Source organism: Protopterus annectens, chromosome 5.part0 (assembly GCF_019279795.1).
Source record: "Protopterus annectens isolate FY-2018-M chromosome 5.part0, PAN1.0, whole genome shotgun sequence".
Lineage (NCBI taxonomy): Eukaryota > Metazoa > Chordata > Ceratodontiformes > Protopteridae > Protopterus > Protopterus annectens.
This window is the reverse complement of record NC_056735.1, coordinates 143,338,611-143,361,279: the sequence shown is the minus strand read 5'-3', so window position 1 is coordinate 143,361,279 and position 22,669 is coordinate 143,338,611. Positions and strand designations below refer to the sequence as shown.

The following is a 22,669-nucleotide window of genomic DNA, read 5'->3' as shown; positions in this document are numbered from 1 at the left end:
AAAGAAATATCCATTTATTAAGGAATTAACTGTAAGGGATTTATACCCCTTCCTAGGAGTAGCGGTACATGATATCTTAAAAGAGATGAATCTTCCCATCTCTTATTTAATTATAATGAGGCAGTTAAAAGATTTGGCCATAAATTATTTTACCAGTTCTGAAATAAAAAAAGAGGAACTAGTTATTTCAGGTCATCTGTGGGAAGCATTGCAACAAGATAGAAAATATATATCCTCAGCGTATACAATGGCAAAAGAGAGAAAATATAATAATCATATTCTGTTATCCAAATACTGGAGAGAGAAATTGCCATCCCTAGATGACAGTAAAATAGTAGAGGCGTTTAACTTAACATTAAAATCCATTATCACTTCAAAAACTGGTCTTTACTCAATTGATGATATTTAACAATGCATATTATACCCATCTTACACTTCATAAATTTGATTCAAAAAAGTCACCTACATGTCCACAGTGTATAGATCAGACAGCAGACCTGTTACACATGTTCTGGAGTTGCAAGTGCATTTATAAATTATGGAATTCTTTAAAGTTACAACTACAAAAATGGGTTACCAAAACTCAACACTCTCCTGGGAATTTCTGATTTTACATATTCCACGGAGAATTTGGACAAAACAAAAAGATTGTAATTATGAATATTAGTTTACTAATGAAATTATATATAGCCACAAATTGGTTGAACCCAGCACAGGTGTCGTGGCAAAATTTCAGGCTGTTAGCGATTAAGCATATATTAGCGCACAAATTGTTAATTAGAAATAATAATAAAAGTATAAACAGCACAAAAATTTGGGAAGAAATCTTTAATATTATTTTGTGGCGGTTCCTATCCACTTTCCGTCAGGACATTCTGTATGTGTACCAACACATTCTTGGATTAGATAGAAAATGTAGAAATAATACAAATTATTGGCTTGAGTTGGTTTATAATTGTCTATTGTAGATGCTTTTATGTTAAATTTTTTGTGATTTTAATTTCCTGTACTTGGTTAAAATGATATTTATTCTTAATGTATTATAGGGAAATTCAAAATGGAACTAAAACATTGGAAGCAATATTGTACATAATGTAAATAGTGTGTGAAATGTATAATGGTTTGGCAAAACAATAAAAATGATTATTGAAAAAAAAAAGGAAACTCCCATCTGAACATTTCTGGGTTGCTTTTTTGTGAAGCAAAGAAAGGATTTTCTTTATTAATAAATGTAACAGTTGGTAAAATGATGATGGATATGAGTTCTAAAGTGTGGGGCCAGCTGACTCAGAATAGAAAAACGTTTTTTTTTGAAGTGCTAGAGAAAGAATGATGGGGACCATGCACTGGCTTTGTAAGACAGGTCTGAGAATTTGTACTAGTCTAAGTAGATTAGATTACAAACCACAATGTCCGGCAGAAGTTGGGCCTAAGATTTATGGGTAGCCAGCCTCTTTTATAGAGATCGTAACAATTTTGTTCATTTCTAAGATCTCCGGTAATAAAGCCAAGTTTTTTATTGTTCTGACTGCCATCTTTTTAAGTTACTTGCTTTGAATGCAGAATCAACTGTGTTTACAAATAATGGAATTAATATCACTTTACCCTGTGCTTCTTTACTTGTCTATTCAGTAAGTTTGTAACCTATAATGAGTGCCAATGAAAGATTTGGGTGGGCTTCTCTCTCCTCCTGGGATGCCTTTATCTGTGTCTTATGTTCTTTCACATTCTCCTATGCTGGTTTCTCCAACATCACAGTCACTAATCTGTACTGGGTCATCGGTGTCACAGATAGGACTTTTAGCATTCTGTACCATGGATCCACCTTATTCAGTGATTATGAAATTTTCCTTTGACTCACCTGTTCTAAATCTCACAACAGTGTCTAGTACATAGATGACATCTGCTGCACAGTCCAGGCATAACCACAGGTAACCATGCTTTGTTTGAAGTTCATCAAAACAGGATCTAAACACAAACAAAATTAAAATAATGCAGTTGGTAGTTAAGTGGTCCATTATGAACGGCAAAGTTATTCCTCAAAATCTTAAAACACATTTGCTTTATTAACATTTCATAGGTGACCTGTTTAGACTCTCCCCCTCAATCTCGTTATACTATACCTGCTAGAAATGATTTTATACCCTTTGTCCTACTGCCAGAGGTTGCAACTGTAGCAGCCATGACATTGCAAAGTGTTAAGGCTAATATCTGAGCTTCATTCTATAGTCCTGACTTTCACTTCCTCCTTCTCTTCAAGTATATTGTAGGGAGCTCAGCAAGTCAGTTAACCAGACAATGTTGTCAGGTCATCTCTAGCAAAATTGTACTGGCACTTAGAAGCCTACCTTGTTAATAAATGAAATAATATAATACAAATCAGGTGCAGAGGTTATTATCAAGAATAATCAGATGAATGTCAGGTTATCTTCCCTTTCATTTCCATACCTGTGACAACATGTAAATGGCTCATGTATGCAACAGAAGTTTGAAGGCATATTTGTTTCTTTTTGGACTCCATTTCCTATCCTGCCATTATCCCAAAATCTCATGAATTCATAGTAAGTTTGTAATGCCAAACATTTGCAAACCCATTTGTTGTTTTATATACTGCAAATGTTAAACAAGTGCACACAATCGGAATATCTTGTTTGCTTCAGGCCCTACAACTTTGTAGTCCTTTGATTCAATGTCTATAACGGAGAAGTGCTATACTAAGGTGGAAGTCAGCTAATCATCTAAGACTGGCACCCGCAATTACCTGTGTGGAGTATTCAGTTACAGAGACTGTTTTTAATATTACACAACATATAGTGCTGTTTTTCAAAAAAGCTGAGATGTGTATCATAAAATATATAGCAGCATGTAGTAAGCGTAATGCATAATAATACAAGAATGCCCGAACCTAGTTACATTAAAAATACAAAACATAAAATGTTTTCTAAGAAACAACCAGCACAATAAACTGTTACTAAAAAGTAATGCCTTTCGGCTTTTCCCGGTTAGGGGTCGCCACAGCGGATCACCGGTCCACTAATGATTGTCAGTGGATTTTTATGGTGCCAAGTTGCCAGCCTGGTGCCCAACCTTCAAAGAAAGCACACCGACTCATGCACACACCTACCCGCATGTCTTTAAAATTCACTCGACCACAAGGAGGACATGCAGACTCAACTGTTACTAATTTTAAACTGTTACTAATTTTTTAATATCTGTGAAGGTATTTCTATGAGAAGATGTTAAACATTTATATATCCAGTGTTTATTATAGTGTCTCTCCTCTGATGAAAATGTATTCACCACTTATTAAGTACTCCTACTCACAGTTAACTAACCTAATTTATAAAATGACAGTGGCTCAGCATGTGGCATACTTGCCTTTTGTGCTTGAAGTCTAGAACATAGTGGGTTCTATTCCTAATCTAAGTTATTGGATTACTGACATGGCAGTGTAACATTATGGAGGTGCTGCACTCCTGAGTGTGCTATCCTTTGGACAAGACATTAAACAGATGTCCCATCCGCGTGAGTTGGTGGTAGCTCATGTGGATGTAAAAGATCCCATAGCACCTATCAAAAAGAGTAGGGGAGATTCTCTGATAGCCTGGACAAATGTTTCCTGGTAGTATAAATATCACCTTGAGCTGCCCATGAAAAGAGGACACTAGTCTATTGAGATTAACCTGGTCAACAAAAGGATAAATATTTTATTTCAATGTCAGTTATGGTTAGGTATTTACCTTGTAATTAACCCCATCAAAATGTTTCAGGGTAACTGTGAGTGATTTACAGGCTGCTTAGGTTATCTGGCTACATTCTTATTTGATAAGTGTGAGTGTGTGTGTGTGTGTGTGTGTGTGTGTGTGTGTGTGTGTGTGTGTGTGTGTGTGTGTGTGTGTGCGTGCACGCGCGCACGAGTGCGTGCATGTTCTGTTGTTATAATAACACAAGTAAAAAAAATGCAAGAAGAAGAAGAGATACATGCTTGTAGAAAAGAGACATACATGTTTCCATGTGCTAGTTCTTCTGAACGCCATTGGGTATGTCAGCACCTATACATAGACCTCTCAACTGTCCCTCATTTGGTGGAATGTCCATGTTTTCTGGCCTTTTTTTACTTCTGCACGACATGCTTATTGTTGCAGGTATGAAGCTATTTTCAGGCTTGATATACCCCTTCACACAATTTTGTGAATCTGCCTCATCCCAAATGAGTTTTTATGTCTAGTACACAGAAACCTCACTACATGACCACCATACTAGTGACAACAATAATTTTAAGAAAGAGAGCACATACCTTGCATCTCTTTTTTTAAGAAGCAGAAATAAATGACCTTGTGTGGTAGAATATGCAATTCAGTCTACAGTCTCTTTTTGATAACGTGTTTATATTTTGCCATCATTTTTTGGTCATTCTGTTTTTAAACATTTATTTCTGAGTAGTATCCCAAATTCCTGGTGGAATTAGGAAGAGTTGTGTTATTTGGTGTTCACATTTTTTTGCTAATTAGAGGTCTAGATTTTTTTTTTTTTGCTAAACATAATACTATTCAAAGGCCTTTGGACCTGTTTTCAATGTCTGCAGGTTGAAAGCATACCTCTCAACATCTTAGAGCAAGAAATCTGGACAAAGTCTAAAATTATGGAGGGGACAAAGGTTCAAAAATAGCTCCATATTTTAAATATTGTTCTTATAAACTTAAAAAGGTGCTAAAATAACAGTATTTTTGTTAGCATGCATTTTCTGAAGGATTTGAAGTCTGAAAATGCAATATGTGTCCTTATTTAGTGAAATCAAGTCTCAGTGTTTTGCCAGAAAAATCACAAATTTTATGACGAAAAACCAAAAATATGAGACAAAAGTCTGGATATTATGCAATAATCTGGACAATTGAGAGGTGTGGTTGAGAGGTATGTCTGTACTGTTTATTCTAATTTGCTATACTGTCCTCCTTATATAGACAACATTGTACAATGAGCTGAAAGAACAAGACAGGGCAGGATTGGAAGGGTGGCCTAATGGTTAAGGTGTTTACCTTACAAACGCAAGGTGCAGGATTTAAGTCTCACAAGGGATAATTGGCTAGGCTTAAAATGGCTCACAAGGGCAGTTAGCCTAGTATGAACCTATGTGTAAGGGTTTGTAACTCAAATTATTGGGTTTGGAGGGTGGCCTAATGGTTAAGGTGTTTGCCTTACAAACACAAGATGCAGGGTTTGAGTCTCACAAGAGATAATTGGCTAGGCTTAAAATGGCTCGCAAGGGCAGTTAGCTTAGTACTAACCTATGAATCATAACAAGATTTTTAGAGGGATCATTTTCAGGGCACACAGACATCTTCTGTACCTTTTAAGTGCCTTACAAAGTAAATTCTTCAATAAGAAAGGATTGGACTCAGGATAAAAACCTTAGAACTAATTTCTGTAACACTTTTATATATTCACAAAAGCATACTTTGATAGATTAATCTGACTATAACCAGAATGCACTCCTACATTCACTGAATCGGTGATTTTGAGGATGATGTTAGAAGCATTCAGAGATATTTCATGATATCTGCAGCTGTTTAAATAGTATACTGGTTGTATTCCTTAGTCAGCTTTCACAAAAACTTCTAACAGTCTTCTACTGAACTATATATTTTATTTTTTGTTTTATTTTATTTTATTTTATTTTACATTTGTTGACTGGGCTAGTCTAACTGGATACATGTCCATTTTCAGTAGAGGCCTGGGGAGAAAAGCTAATGTCACAAGAGTAAAAAAGAAAATAAAAATAAAACATGACACACATTATTACTGGAGGCTAACATTGTAGAAATTAACATCAAAAAGAATCATGTGTACAGGTTTAGAAATACAGTAGTTGTAGAAGCATATATCTATGGTTTAGGGTTTGATATTTGACACGTAGAAGAGTAAGAAAGAAAGAAAGATTCAACTAATTATTAAGATTGTTCATAATTATGCACTCAAGTAAAATCGTTAGCATACATACAAAGCTGAAATACAAGTGCCTGGAGCAGGGGTATTGCTTTCATTACACATACTCCAGCATTTGTCTAAACAGAGCACATTAGCTGTGATACAACCACTTAATTGTCTTATCACTAAAAACAGGAAAAAGCACAGTAACAAACTGTTTAAGCATAAATATGTTTACAGTCAATACTGGTTCCACAATTAAAGTAGCCATTGCAGCAACTTTCTTCTCTCTACCTCTGAAAGCATTCCAGATCCTGTAAACCCATAATCAGACCACATTCCAAAAAGTATATGGAGGAGTATCACATCTTTGGTTAAGAAGATGTTTTAATACTACATTACTCCAATGACTTATAAACAGCCCTATTTATAATGTTTAGTTTAATGTCATAGGCAGTAATAAATCTGAAAGGATTCTTGGAGTCTCTTTACTGATAATTATATTTGATAAACTATTCATCTGTCTCAAACTATGTTTTCTTCTATATACTTTTTTGCTTTTGTGACTGTTGACTATCAGTCTCTCTTCTACTGGTCACTGACCATCAGCCGTTCTTCTACTGGTCTTGATCCAGTTTATTCTACCACTGCCCAGGAAGTCTCTAAAGAAGGAGTGAGAACTAATCAGGCAGGAGGCATCATCCTCACAGCCCTGGAAGTTGCTTGTGCCCCTGTTTACCCTGAATGATGACAGCAGTGAAGACATTTATAGTTTAAGGCCTTAACCCTTCCCTGGCAGTAGATGTGAGCACTTGCATCACATGATGCCATTGACATGATAATGACGGCTACCATCATTGCTTGGTAAGCCAAGCTGACATCCCTGGTTAATGGCTGAAACTATTTGCATGTGGCAAAGCAGCCAGTCAGATCATCATTCCCATCCTCTGGGGTAGGTCAGCGGTTCATTTCCATCTTCTGGGGTAGGTCGGCTGTTAATTTCCATCCTCTGGGCTAGGTCGGCGGTTCATTTCCATCTTCTGGGGTAGGTTGGCTGTTAATTTCCATCCTCTGGGCTAGGTCGGCGGTTCATTTCCATCTTCTGGGGTAGGTCGGCTGTTAATTTCCATCCTCTGGGGTAGGTCGGCAGTTCATTCCTACCCTCTGGGGTAGGTCGGCAGTTCCAGCTTCTCGAGCCTACCATTATCTTCCACCCTGCTCTTCTAATACCTGAGGTGTTATTTGAACTTAGTTCATCTATGTCATAGTTGGGGTTTATCCCTCTTTGTCACAAACATCCAAACTATTTCTAGTATTTTTTCAATTTTATTAAACAGTTTAAGCCAATTACCTTTGTGCAGAGCAGTAATGCAGGGGAAGTGTTTGGCTGAGTGACTTATTCAGAATAACACTGTGTACTCATCATTCAAAATAACATCATTGCACTTATCTGTCAGATGTTTCAGTAACATAATCCTAACACTTCTTTTCTGTTAAATGTCTTTATCTACTTGTTGGGACTGTAATCTATGATTATAGAAGATTATATGTGGCAGTTGCAACATTATTTTACAGAGCTTTATTTTTACAAGATTTATCTCTAATTCAGTTTCAGTCAGTCTTGGATTAGTAAAAGGAACAGATAGTCAAGGTCTACTACAAATTCTACAGTGGCATTAATCAAAGGGCTTAAAATAGTATGCATGGAAGGTGTCCCTTGCCATAGAGTGGTAACATTAAAGACTGGCGTGATAAGGAATGTATAGCATTTTCTTTTATTTCAGATAACATCTGTATACTTGACAGATACATTTCTCAAGCCAAAACACAGCTGATGTCTTTCTACCTGCCATTGCTACATGCCCTGGTGACACTGATATTAAGTAGCCAGGTGTCTGATGCTCTTAATCACTGTGGGTGTGATATACAAAGACCACCATGATGCAGTCAGAAGTCATATATCTTCCTGTATTCCTACAGAAAACACTATGTACAATGAAGTTGTCAGCCAATAACAGCATGAATGTGGATATGTACATGTGTGCGCATGCGTGTTTGTGTGCGTGTGTGTGTGTGTGTGTGTGTGTGTGTGTGTGTGTGTGTGTGTGTGTGTGTGTGTGTGTGTGTGTGTGTGTGTGTGTGTATGTGTATGTGTGTATGCATGTATTTCCATTTGTTAATCATGATAAGAGCCCATTTCCACTGAAGGCCCACGGAGAAAAGCTCCAATGCACAGTATAACAACTGGAAGCACACTAAACATGCAGGTGTTTAGTGAGTTGTAAGATACATAGATATGTAGCTGTATCGCATATAAGCAAGCATGCAGTGCAGACATAGAAACTTAGTAACAGTTTATAATTCAGTCATAGAAGAAACATGAAAACAATGAATGATACAAAGTCATTTCCCAAATTAGCGAGCCATTGTTTCTTTCTGACATCCCTCTTTCAATGGCACTTTTGTATAAAACCAAAAAACAAAACCAAAGGAAATCAAGCTGGTTTAATAAAATCCAAGGGCAATTCCACACTAAATAATTCCAGTAAGTGCTTTCATCTGTAATAAGACTTCTTCAAACTGGAAGTTAACATTGAAAAACACAGATTTAAATACTTTAAAAATCACACGACCACATACTTAGAGTTTTAACCCTTTGTGTTTCAGATACATAATAAAATCTTCTCTATTGTTCAGACCAGGGGGGTAGCAAACATTGAGTCTAACCTGCCAACTATAGGCAAATAAAGTTTAGGAGATCAGAGCATTTGTTGTACAAATAACGGAACCAAGAGGAGGCACTATCATGTGCCTCTCATGCTCATAAACATCAAAATAAAAATAAAATACTGCTATGACAAAAATAAGTGGAGAAAATAGCAATAATTCACAAGAAACGGCAGTTAGACCAGTTTCCACCCAGCCTGTGTATGTTTATCAGCAAAATAAAGGTGGAAACAAGACATGGGCTCGAGTAACTGCTTCTTCATCGAATAAGGGATATATAAACAATGGAAGACAGCCAAAAAAATTGGAAGAAGAACAACAAAGGATGGAAAACATAGGTACTGTTTCTTTTAAAATAGTGAATTTATCTAGTTATGAACTTTCTCAAGAAGAATGCTATATTTTAAGTAAAGGGTGGAATTTTGTGCCTGCCAGAAGGGCAGAAAAAATGGAAGTGCTTAATAGTATTACAGGCTATGTAAGACAGTTAAACTTTAAGTTCTTTTTAAAGCTACTGAAACACAAAGGGAAAATTTCTGTAAACCTAGCACATTTAATCCACCTTTAAGAAAAAATCTGGAAATGTTCCTGAATAGTTGTGAATTGCAAATTGTTGAAGCTCTTGAAAAATAATCTAGTTATAATTACTATAACATGTCTAGTAGAGAAAACAATTTGTTTTTTGATTTTATTAAAAATGATGTGTTATTAGTGTTTAAAGCTGATAAAGGGGGAGCAATAGTTGTTCTAGATAGAACACTGTATGAAAACAAAATGACATATTGTCTGATGTGATTTTTTTATAAGAAAGTGTCATTTAAAGAAATTAAGAAAGCTTATTTGTTTATTGATTCCTTAGAAGAAGAATGGTTTTATAAAGCCAGAATTACTCAGGGTACTAAAAAATACTTTACTTTTGAGAATTCAAAAAGAAGTAGGATCTTTGGAATTCCAAAGATCCATAAAGAGCTAAATGATCCTCCCTCTAAGACCTATATTGTCTAGTCTACATAGCAAAACAGAAAGTATGGCTGTCTATGTAGACAAACACTTACAGAGCATATGGGTTAACAACAGTACATATATCAGAGACACTTTTGATTTCTTGGAAAAACTCAAAGAATATACGTGGAAGAAGGTGACACTGGTAACTATGGATATAAAATTATTGTATACAGTAATACCTAATGATGAAGGCATGGAGACAGTGAGGCTTGAACTAATTAAATCTAAGTTATATTCTGATAATACTGTAGGTATATTAATGGAATTGATTGATGTTATTCTTAACTATAATTTCTTCTCATTTAGTAATGATTTTTTTCATCAAACAAATGGAGTGGCAATGAGGGGCTGCAATGGCCCCCAGCTATGCCAATCTGTATATGTATGGGTGGGAAACCACTTATATATTACACAGTAAGTACCAAAATAATATTGTGGCATTGTATCATTTTATTGACAATGTTTTCTTAATTTGGAGAGGAACGGAAGAGGTCTTATGTGAATTTAAGACATACATCAACAGTGTGTGTACTTTTTTGGCATTTACCTGCCAATTTAATTTAACAACAATAAATTTATTGGATATAACTGTCTTTAAGGGCAAGAGCAAATTAGGAACACAATTTTCAAAAAAGAGGTTCAAAATAATACATACTTACATTATAGTAGCATGCACTCCCAAAAGACCAAAGAAAATATAGTAAAAAGGACAATTGTTAAAAGTCACCTGACAGAAAGGGAAGAAGATTTTAGTATAGAAAGTGACAATTTTTTGTGAAAAACATTATCAAAGAGGTTATCCAAAAACATTAGTCACAGATATTAGAACTAAAGTTACAACTCAGAGAGGTACAAGAAACTGAAAAGAAGGTAGAGGAAATAAAAATGAAAATAAAGTGAGATGCCACTATTTTAAGGCAACTAAGGGAATTCACCTCATTCTTTCTTGACAGCTACCCAAGCTCTGAAGCAGACTATAATTGAGTAGCAGATTTAATACAAAACTTAATGAGTAGAAAACACATGACTTCTAAAGCCTACAAGGCCGTTTCTGCAGCTCTGAATCAAGGGAAATTTTTGTTTGCAGAGTACTGGGATCAACAGAGTGCCAACTTAACTCTACAACAGAAGACTCTATCAATAAAACTTACCCTTAAGTATTCTCCATTTAAAAAACTCATGTACACACAATTCATGATTACCAATAACTTATATTTAACTCCGGCGTGTTTGAATAAATTTAACCCGAATGTCTCTCCTTCTTGCTCCTGTTGTTCCTCTCCCCAAGCTGATATTATCCACATCTTATGGTTTTGCAGATACTCTCACAGTATCTGGTGTTCTCTCAAAGTAAGGCTAGATAAAATGGGGTATCATAAATCCACCTTGTCCTGGGAGATGGCCTTACTACACATCACCAGTCTTAAAATGCCCAAGTTAAAACTTAGGGCTCTAATCACACTCTGTCTTCTAATAAAATTCTATATTACTAAACACTGGATTGATCGCTCTAAATTGACATGGAGGGACTTTAAAAATTTGGCAATCAAGTATATTACTTCCCAAAAACTGATAATAATTGATCCCCACAAATGAACAGCATATCAAGAATTATTGGACTTTATTTTTCTCCTTCTAGCTGACTAATCCTGAACACCACTTATATAATTAGTTTTACCCCTTAATCATTACGTGTGTCCTAAACAGATTTATTTGTAAAGGGGATTGTTTCCCCGGGGTGTTCCTGAGTAAAAACGTTATCCATTGTTTGCTTCTTAAACTCCCTCCATTTCTTTAATAGTTGGCAAGATAGATGTGATATCATGATAAGATAGATGTTATGTTTATACTACCTGTTAAAACTCAGCATTTGGAGTCTTCATTTTATACAGCACTATATCTAGTATCTTTTTTTTTTTCTTTCTCCTTTCTGATATATATTGGCACGTATGTATATAGGTTATGATTTCTCAACCATTGATGTATTAAAGCTTGTTCACAGCTGAATATTTGTTGTAGTTGCATATTTTCTTTTTATTATTTCTAATGTACTTAGCAAAATAAATAAAATGTGTTTTTTAAAAAAAATAAAGTGAGAATGCCGATTGTGAATAGTCTGGACTCGGAGAGAATAAAAGAAATAATAACAAATAATTGGAAATTGTTTGGGGGACAAACTAAGTTATTAGAAACTACAGGGCATAAACCTCTCTTTACCCCAAAAAAAGAGGGAAAAGTTTCAAAAACGTCTTTCAAAGAAAGTTGACTATACCTAAAGTCAGGTCAGATAGAAATGGAATGGTTAAGTGTTACAACTGCAATACATGTAACTATTTGTTCACTGAAAAAAACAGAATAACAGAATGCACTTTGAATAATGTTAAAAAAACTGTCAATGGGGTCTTTTCATGCAAATCTAAGTATGTCATTTATGTCAATTTTTGCTTAGACCGTCAATCTTTTTATGTAGGAAGAACTACAAGAGAATTGTACAAAAGAATATATGAACATAAATATGTAGTTTCTATTAGGAATGAAAGGAATGCCCTGAGGAGGCATTACAAACATGGTTCATGCAAAGTTAACTTTAAATTACTTGTAGTGGACAGTTTAAAAAATGTAGAAAATTCATTCAATCCAAAAGATGACTTGGGGTGACTGGAATATAGTTGGCAGGTTAGACTCAATGCTTGCTACCCCCCCTCCCGATCTGAACAACAGAAAATATTTTATTGCGTATCTGAAACACAAAGGGTTAAAACAATAAGTATGTGGTCATGTGATTTAAATGTGTGCTTTTGAATGTTAACTTCCAGTCTGAAGAAGTCTTATTACAGATGAAAGCACTTACTGGAATTATTTAGTGTGGAATTGTCCTTGGATTTTATTAAAGCAGCTTGATTTCCTTTATTTTTGTTTTTTGGTTTTGGACTCCAGTCTTAACCATCTTTTAGCTTACTGTTTGAGTACTGCACTTTTGTATAAGTTTACATTCCATCATACCTGCCAAATAGGATTGTCTATTCTGAGACTATGAAATGCCATGTACATTAATTTGTACTTATGTGTCTGTTCTCTAAATTTTGTGGTTTAAATTCACTACTTGCTCTCTTGCAACTGTCTTACTGTTAGACATGACCAAAGTAGATGCTTTCGCCCTTTTCTTACAGTTCCTACCATACTTGTCTTCTTCCCCCATACTCTATTTCCAAATAGATTTGTTCAGTATTATCAAATATCATATAATGTTTTCTTTGCAAATATATAAGGAATGCAGATGTTTTCATCTAGTTTTTCCAAATGCACACTTTCATCTATTCAATGTATTTCCAGCATTGCTTTCTACCACTGTTTTCATTCCTGATTTTTACATATTTCTGAATAATCTATCAAGACCTTGCATGGTTTGTGTACTATTCCCTCATCTTCCTTAAACAATATGTAGTTTTGAATTATATCTGGCCATCTGTCTCTATACCTGTTTGTCACAACTGTGGATTCCCCTTTGCTTTTCATTTACTTAACTAATTTCCTTACATAACCTACTTAGCTGGCTTTAAGCACCAGCATTCCATGTGGTCACCAGGGGCCCCCTGTTCCTAGAGGACCCCCAACCACATCTGCTTATTTTTATTTATTTTTTATATTTTGTTATGCTTGTCAAACAACAAAAGTTAGTACAGCAACATTTTGTACTTAACAAACCAGTTGTGTAATAATAAGGATGAAGAATCCTAATGATTGGCAACACTTCTTCTCCTTTAAAATACAAAGATATCTCTGGGTATAATAAAAGTGATCTGTCAGGTAGCAGGCATTACAATTTCATTAAATGTTTTACCAATGACATAGTATCCTTGACTTTGTTAAATCTTGCTGGTGGACATTCTCTCCATTAAACTAACATCATACCCAGCCTTAGGCAACTACAATACCTGTGGCTGCAGGGGGGGAGGCAAATTATCCTTGACTGTATGGGGGCCCTGTAAAAGCTGCTGCTAGCCAGGGGGTGATGAGGAGAAAAAAAATATTAATTTTCTGATACATGCTTTATCCAAAATAGGGGTGTGATATGAACCAGTTAAGATAAAGTTGGTAATCAGTGAATAAAAATGACTGATCTCAGTGCTTACTTTGGATTTTAAGAAAAGCTGATGCCCCGGATTTCAGGAATGGCTTTCTCTTTCAATGAGTTTTATAAATACTGGCAGGACACCAGATGCTATAACTCTCAACTTCTCAGCTCAAGAATTCTGGACAAAGCTAAAATAATGACAGAATAAAGGCCTCAAATCAGAAAAAATGTAATATTACCTAATTAACTGAAAAAGTTAATAGAATAATATGTTTTGCATCAACTTACATTATTTGGACAATAATAAGTATGAAACTCTGATGTCTGGATTTATTGACTGTCTATAATTATGAATGACTTACCAGCATATCAAACTTTTTACAAGGGATAGGGCAAAAATGTGGGGCAAAATGAGGAACATTCTGCAAAATCAGGGACAATGACAGATATGCATTACTCCTCAATGAGGCAAATAAAAGTGACTTATCTCTGCTGTTGTTTGATAACTGCTAAACAATAGTCATTCATCTGGTATGGCATAAAACTAGTATTACTATGGCTTATGCTTGTGCGTGTGTGTTAGTGTGCGTGCATGTCTGTTTGTGTGTGCCTGTGTGTGTGTGCATGTGTGTGTGTGTATGGGTGGGGGTGGGATTGCAGACTAAGAGTAACATGATCACTATAATTTAATTTTCTAGCACCAACGTCACTGGAATTGCAATTATATTTGTGTGTGTGTGTGTGGGGGGGGGGGGCTTGCAGTGTATTTAAGAGTAATAATTTGGCCATAATTTCTTTCACTTACCATTACAAACATAGACCTTATATATGTTAGGTATTTATCTTTGGTGGTTTGACAGGAAGACGATGTGTGTGGCAGCAGGTGTTTATTGCCACTATGGTGCAGTGTGTAGCACTACCATTTCAGTGTTTTGTTCTGCTTAAGTTCTTGGCTGCTTTTTTTTTTTATGTGGAGTCTGCATGCCTTCCATGTGTTTGTGTGTCTATCCATGTGCTCTGTGTAAACCTAGCACCTCAAAAACATGCAGCAGGTAAAATGGAATTCCTTGATTTTCCCAGACGGTAAACATGTGTGGGTCTTTGGTGTGTGTGAAAACTATGTCACTGATTGTTCTCACACATACAATAATGCCAGATGTATACATACCTCTACTGGGTAGCAGTTAAAAATGCAGTTAACAAGTAATTATATTTCAAAGGTTAAGCATAAAATACATCACAAAACATTCAGACACTTAAAGATTTCATGGGTCCCACAGCCAGGCTGTATAAATGGATTTTGACATGAATTTAGTTGTGCCCTTTGCTCTCAATCACACCCATTCTAAAAATAGCCCTTCTCAGAGGTGTATACAGAAGGTTGTTGTAACTTGTATGTTGGGGGAGGGTGCTAGGGATGGTGTGGACATTACTTGTTTAGTTTTCATCACAATCAATTCGCTGAGATGTGTACAGAAGGTCACTAAAGCTTGTGTCCAGGCTGGAGACAGTGTGGTCATTGTTTATTTTACTTTTTTTTCAAACCAAGGCAGTGTGAAAATGTTACTATAGCTTGTATAGGGGTAGTGTCTACCTAGGAACAGCGAGCTGAAACACAATACTGCAATCACTATTTTTTAATTTTCCTTACAATCACACATCAGGCATGTATACAGGTGGCTGCCTTTGGAGGGTCAGGGTAAGGATAAGGACTGCGGAGGCATGTTGTGTATATATATATATATATATATATATATATATATATATATATATGTATGTATATATATAAAATGTATATATATATATATATATATATATATATATGTATATGTATATAATAGCAGTCAATTGAAATATATGATTGTGACCATTTGAACCACCATTTTCATCCTAATATAACACTAGAGAAGTGCATAGGCAGTGCTGCCTTTTTTTGGAGGGGGTAGGAAAGTAGTATTTCCAAATGGGATTTGTGTAACCTCATGAATAATTATCTTTTTAATTTATTTTGCACTACTATTTTTTCAGGTTTGAACATTCGGCTTTGGGTACAACTTACAGTATGTCTTACATGAAAGAAAAATAAGACTTAAATTAATTTCCTACTCATAATTTTTATTCAGGCAAGCACTGGATTTAAAGGTTGGGAAAATTCTCTGAAGTGCACCTCAAAACATCTATAATCCTATTCCTTAACTGAGTTATTTCCTGCACTTAGCTAGTGTGCTGTCTTGGCCAAGTCAGGTGTGTTGAAAGGATACAAGGAAAACTAAAGAGGAGCAGCAGCACTGAATTTCTTTAACCACAATTTTTATTCAACTCACCAATGGATGAAAAAAGTTATGTAACAAAAAACACTTTAAAATGTTGCTCAAAGTATATAGGAAGTTATAGCTTCTTGAAAAAGCTGAACCGTAAGGAGGAATGTGAAAAACAGAGGAAACCAATATTGTGCATGGTGTGGGGAGCCCTGGATTGGGGGAAAACAGGGGGAGAGCACTGGAGGATATGTATGTGTGTGTGTGTGTGTGTGTGTGTGTGTGTGTGTGTGTGTGTGTGTGTGTGTGTGTGTGTGTGTGTTTGTGTGTGTGCATGCACATGTATCTTTATTTATTTTATTTAGCATGTATTTACTGGTATGTTCTGATTGGGATGGCCAGCGTACCTTTTCAGCAGAGGCCCAGGAAGAAAAGCTTCATACTGAAATATGATATTTACATATTGAGTAAGCTATAATTACACAGGACACAATAGAAATATGGCAAACAGTCATGCAAACAAATTGAAAATGTACAGCAAATAATTCATATAACAGTATTTACTGGATGTCTCACAAAATTATATTAAGGGAGAAATAGAAAGAAAAATGCAAATAAACACAAGTTGTATTAAGGCAGAAATAACTAGAAAAGTACAAATAAAAGGGAGGAGATAGTGGAAATGTAGTAGCAGAGAGCAGAGGGAAGGTAGTAAAAGATATTATATAGCAGGAGTTAAGGGAAGGCAGGCAGAGGCTGAAAGATACTGAAAGGTATAGGATTTATACAGGAGATTCATGGAGAAATGTATTTATTAATCTGGAGCTTGGCATGAACAGATCCATGTTTGGCTTAGGTGTTGTTCAAGAAGCAGTTTGAAATTTGGGAGAGTGGGTACTGATTTTATGTGATGGGTAGAGAGTTCCATAATTTAGTGACATAACGAGCATAGGGAGTCACCGGCCATGTTGGAAGATTTAGTAGGCATTAGGAGTGATAGAGTGTTGGAATGCAGGTGTCTGGATGGAGCATACCTGATTAGTATGTTATGCAGGGAGTTTTCCGGATGGTAGATTAGCTTGTCGGCAGTGTTATGTTAGGTGGCTAGCCAGTTCAAGCCATTACAGTTCTTTAAGGACAAAGCAATGACGGGCAGTGGATGTAAGTTTGATAGTGAATTTAGTTATTTTGTTGCAATAAGAAGTTAGTTTAGTGATAGGGGAAGAATTTAAATTAGCAAATATGGGGGTTGCATAAAGCAGGGAGGGTTGAAGGTATGTAGTTGCCATGGTTTTTCTACTGGTCTTGGATATGAAGAGTTTGGATCTATAGGAGCCTAGTTTTTGGTGAGTTTTCTTAGTGACATTATTTAGATGGTGATCAAACCTGAGATGTTTATCTATTATGACTCTTAAAAAGTTTGATTTGGTTAATAAGTTGGATAGGAGTATTGTTTTGCGAGGTTAAACTAAAAGTGTTCTTTATATCTTCAAGATTCTTAGGAGTAAAGAGCATAAGTTTTGTTTTGTCTTCTTTGGATTTAGAAGCAGTTGGGAATTTGCTCTCCATGTTTCAATGGAGCGAAAGGAGGCCTGAGTGATTGTTAGAAAAGAAGTGAGAGAAGGTGCAGATTAGGGTGGAACCATCAGCATATTGTACTATATATGTAGGTGGCCGGGTAGAGAGAGTTGATGCAGATATTGAATAGTAAAGGGCCAAGGATGCACTGTTTTGGGACTTCAATGGTGGCTGGCAGAAAGTTAGGGAAAGTATGGAGCCATTTTACTGCCTATCTTTTATTGTACAGGTAGCTATGGAAGCAGGGTAGTGATTTTAGGGAGATTTTGATGGATGTGAGTTGATCTACAAGGTTTTGGTTTGGGACTGTATCAAAAGCTTTAGAAAGATCCCAGAAGATAGTTAAGACTATATCCCCTTTGTTTCTATCACTGTTGACTATGCTGGTAAAGTTAAGTATGGCTGTAGTGGTGCTATGATTAGGTCTGAAACCATAGTGCATATCTGAGATGAGATTGTTTTGTAGGAAATAACATAGAAGCTGGGAGTGAATACATTTTTCAAGAATTTTTGTTAGAAGTGACAGTATAGCTATGGGTCTGTAATTTGATAAATCAGTTGAGTTACCAGCTTTATGAGGAAGGATTATGTAAGATTTTTTCCAGAGGTAGGGGATATAGTTCTCATTGATGGAACAGTTGATAAGAATTGATACTCTATCTCTCTCTCTGCAAAAGAAAGATAGTGAGCCAGTAGTTTATCAGGTATTAAGGTAGTAGGTTTTAAGTTTTTCAGGTGCTTTTTATTATGGATGTTGGAAACAGATTTGAATTGAAATAGAGTGTCAGTGTGAGCTAGCGTTATTTGAGGGAGAATAATTTATTTATTTATTAATTTTATTTTATTTATAAGGATAAGGAATTCATTTAATAAGGCTCAGGGGTTCATTTTTTTAACAGCTTAAGTACAGTTTGAATGAAATTGTTGTTGAAATCATTGGCTATTGTCTCAGCAGTTTTCCTGTTATTAGGAGATGGGGTATCTGGATGCCCTGGCTTAAAAAGTTTATTAATGGCACTCCAGAAAAGTTTACGGCAATTATGGTGTCTTTGCTGGAGATTTGGATAGTAGATTTGTTTATCAGATTTAATTTTGTTATGGTGCGATTTCTCACTTATCTAAAAGTTATTGACAACTCTTTGGTTTCTTGTCTGTAATCATGTTTTCCATATCTTATCTATCTCTGAGTCATAAGATTTTTAGTTTCTTTAGATAGCCATGGAGCAGAGTTGGCTTTGACTTTTTCACATCTAATAGGAGATTGGTAGCCAAGGATTTTTAAAAATGTGGAGTTAAAGTATGTAATGGCGTCATCCAAGAATAGAATTTTTAGGGAATGCCAGTTGCAAGATTTTAGTGTGTTAAACAAAGGTTTCAGTGTTAAAGGAACTAATGTTATGAACATGGGAAAAGGGGGCTTTTTATGTGGGCTGTTAAAAAAATGTGAGAGTGAAAGCTGGCAAGTGGTTGCTTTGCTATATTTGGTAGAAACCCAGAGCTGCTGATGTTATTTACATGGGATATAAGTATCAAGTCCAGTGTTAGCCATCTACCACTAGTTTTATCTTTTTTGGTAGGAGAAGTTATAATTTGAGAGAAACCATAGAGGTTCACTGGGGATGCATTAACTTTTGAGTTAATTGTCTGCCCATTGATATTGAGGTCTCCTAGGATGATATTTTCTGGAGAAAAATATAGAGCTGCAGCACATAGGGTTTTGTGTTAGATTATTTTGAGTAGGGAGACCAGGAATTCAGCTTTCTGGGAAGTGGGAATTGTGTTTGTATAGGGAGTTAAGTCAAGGTCTTTTTTGGATATTATAGCAACCTATGGAGGGTGAAATAATAGATAGTGCCTAGGGCACCATTTTACTTAAATGCAGCTCTGCATACAGAGTTGTTGTAATGTATCATCATTGCAACTATGTGCCAGTTACTGTAAATGCCTCTCTGTGAAATGAGCCCACATAGTACTGTAAATGTCCCTCTGCTAAATGGGTCAACATAGTATGGTACATAGACCCTTTGTAATGTAAGAGCATAGTAGCTACAGTTTGGTGTGTGTACTACTCCAAAAACTCTGCAGTGTCAACTAAAAGGTTACTTAGGAGAGGTGGCAGTGACTGTGTAACACACATAGACTGGAAGCGTCCATGGGGGCTCACAAGTCTACATTTACCGAGGGCCCCGAAAATGCCAACACCAGCCCGATAACCTATATTTTTGTACCTCTGTTGTTAAGTCAGAGACGAATGCATACTGTCCTAGTATTACCAGAAATCATCAGTGCAAGCACAATAGCTCAATAGTTGTAGCTTTATGAAAAGATTAAAGCCTTTACCTTCACCCAGTTATTTAACTTACTGTCTATGTAGTTTCACCATATTTGGATGCTAAAGTCCTCCTCATGCTATTACTCAAATTTCTTTTTAAATATTTTCATGGCATTTTAAATATTCGCATGTCATGCTAAAACTAGGGACTACCTATTGCAGATGCATTTATTTTGACATAAAGTAGAGAGTTATATCCAGGCCTTCTTTAGCGTACTGATGATTGTAGATCACTGACTAACAGATGTTATTTGTTTGTTTATTTATCATCATCAATGTAAATGCTGTTCTTGTTGTTCTTATAGTATCTAAATCACGAACAAACCAGGTGTCTACCAGAGCTGTTATCTTAAAAAACTTTAATGAAAAACAGAGGATAAGTGCTTTCACACATAGTGTGCTTCATCAGATCCATAACATTAAAATAAATGAAAACCATTATATAGTAAAACACATAATGAGCAACAAATTAAAAAGCCTTCTCAATTACTGATGTATACTTTGTTTCTTAAGGATAGGTTTTAAAGGTACAGCTGCATTAATGCCAGGCAGCTTATCTGCCTGCAGTCTAACTATCCATTTAGTCTCAGCAGTCTCAAGTTTATTATTAAAATCGCCCCCCTTTTATTCATATGCACAAGTTGTTTGTTTGTGTCTTTCAGCTTTTCCCGGTTAGGGGTCGCCACAGCGGAACTCCGATCCACTAAAGATTGGCAGTTGATTTTTATGTACCGGCTTGCCAGGCCTGACGCACAACCTTCAAAGAAGGTACGCCCATTCATGCATGTCTCCATGCAGAAGACGCTCTAGTTGAGAATCGAACCGGACAACATCTTACTGTGAGGCGACAACGCTACCGCAGCACCACCACCGCGGGTTATATGCACAAGTTGTAATACACTAAATTCAAAGCTATGTTGTGATGATACATGCTTAGCCAAGGCATTTAGTAGATTCTTAAGTCTAATGTCACCTAAATGTGGCAAAATCTGTTCTTTCAGCATTCTAACTGTTTTTCCCACATAAAATGAAGTGCAATGTCTGCACTTAGCTAAATAAATCAAACCTTTAGACCTACAGTCTACATAGAATCTTGTTTTAAACAAAAAGTCATTACTGGGGTGTTGGAAATCAATCATAGAAGAAATAAAGCAGCAAGCTTTACATAGTCTGCAAGAAAAAGTACCATTACAATCTGATACATTAGAAGATTCAGATGTAGACTTGTAGCAAAGCTGTCTCTTGAGTGATAGATTGTTTTTAAAAGTGTAGCTAGGCTTATCTCCAACAATCGCTTTAATTCTATCATTGGAGAGCAGCACTGGCCAGAACTTGTTCACTACATTACATACCTGCTGTATATTATTACCATACGTTAAACATAACCTAACGTTACTGCCAGTTACATTACTTGTATTACATTCTGCATATTATTACCATACGTTAAAGGTAACCTAACATTACTGCCAGTTACATTGCTTGTATTACATGCTGCATATTATTACCATACGTTAAACATAACCTAACATTACTGCCAGTTACATTACTTGTATTACATTCTGCATATTATTACCATACGTTAAAGATAACCTAACATTACTGCCAGTTACATTACTTGTATTACATTCTGCATATTATTACCATACGTTAAAGGTAACCTAACGTTACTGCCAGTTACATTACTTGTATTACATACCTGCTGTATATTATTACCATACGTTAAAGGTAACCTAACGTTACTGCCAGTTACATTACTTGTATTACATTCTGCATATTATTACCATACGTTAAAGATAACCTAACGTTACTGCCAGTTACATTACTTGTATTACATTCTGCATATTATTACCATACGTTAAAGATAACCTAACGTTACTGCCAGTTACATTACTTGTATTACATTCTGCATATTATTACCATACGTTAAAGGTAACCTAACATTACTGCCAGTTACATTACTTGTATTACATTCTGCATATTATTACCATACGTTAAAGGTAACCTAACATTACTGCCAGTTACATTACTTGTATTACATTTCCTAGAAGTATATGAATAGTTAAAACATGGTTTGCCGTTACATTTCCATTCTACTTCTTTAAACCTTCCTAATTTCACTAAAGCTGGTCCAATCTCATGTCTTCCTGTGTGGTCGTTTTGTTTTCCCACACTTACTTACCATCTAATACATGGATTAAATTCCTTTCATCACTCTTCTTCACAAAGCCCCACAGTTCCTTCAGTGGGATTAGTTCTTCCTCCTATCCTATATTATTTACCACTGTGATTCCCAGCCATGGGAAATCTTCTCTCCAGTAATCTCAGTTTCTGTTCTTTTGGTATGTCCCTGTATTACTGAGAGTATGTTAAACAGTAACATGGTCACTGCAGGCCACTGATTCTCTCATGTCAATGACCTTCACTGTCTTTGCCTTAGTTAGGAAAAGTTCAGGGATATTTCCCTTCATAAATGGTTAGTTGTCTTAATGATATCTACGCCCTTGATTAACCATCTGCCATCTCATGCCACATTATGCAGTTAGAATGTAACTGATTTCAGGTCTTATGACTTCCTGAATGCATCATTACAGTGTACATAATTCAAGCGCATTTTCTAATATGTTTGCATGCGGTGTTTTTCCTTTCTCACTTACAACTTGAAAAGTACAGGACTGGGTAACCCACCTTTTATATCTCTTAGTGGGTTTCAAAGACCATAAATGTTAATATTATTAGATATCACTAAGACAACTAAATGCAAACAAATCA

The 22,669-nt window shown here is 35.7% G+C and overlaps 1 protein-coding gene across 1 annotated transcript in view; it reads right to left on the bottom strand.

Annotated features, from left to right (window-relative positions):
- Window positions 1–22,669, bottom strand: part of CNGA3 (cyclic nucleotide gated channel subunit alpha 3) — a 570,358-nt gene that overhangs the window by 130,240 nt on the left and 417,449 nt on the right. The window contains exon 9 of the mRNA XM_044072170.1: window positions 1,862–1,968. Within this exon, the coding sequence (XP_043928105.1) occupies window positions 1,862–1,968 (107 nt within the window). The remainder of the gene's footprint in view (window positions 1–1,861; window positions 1,969–22,669) is intronic.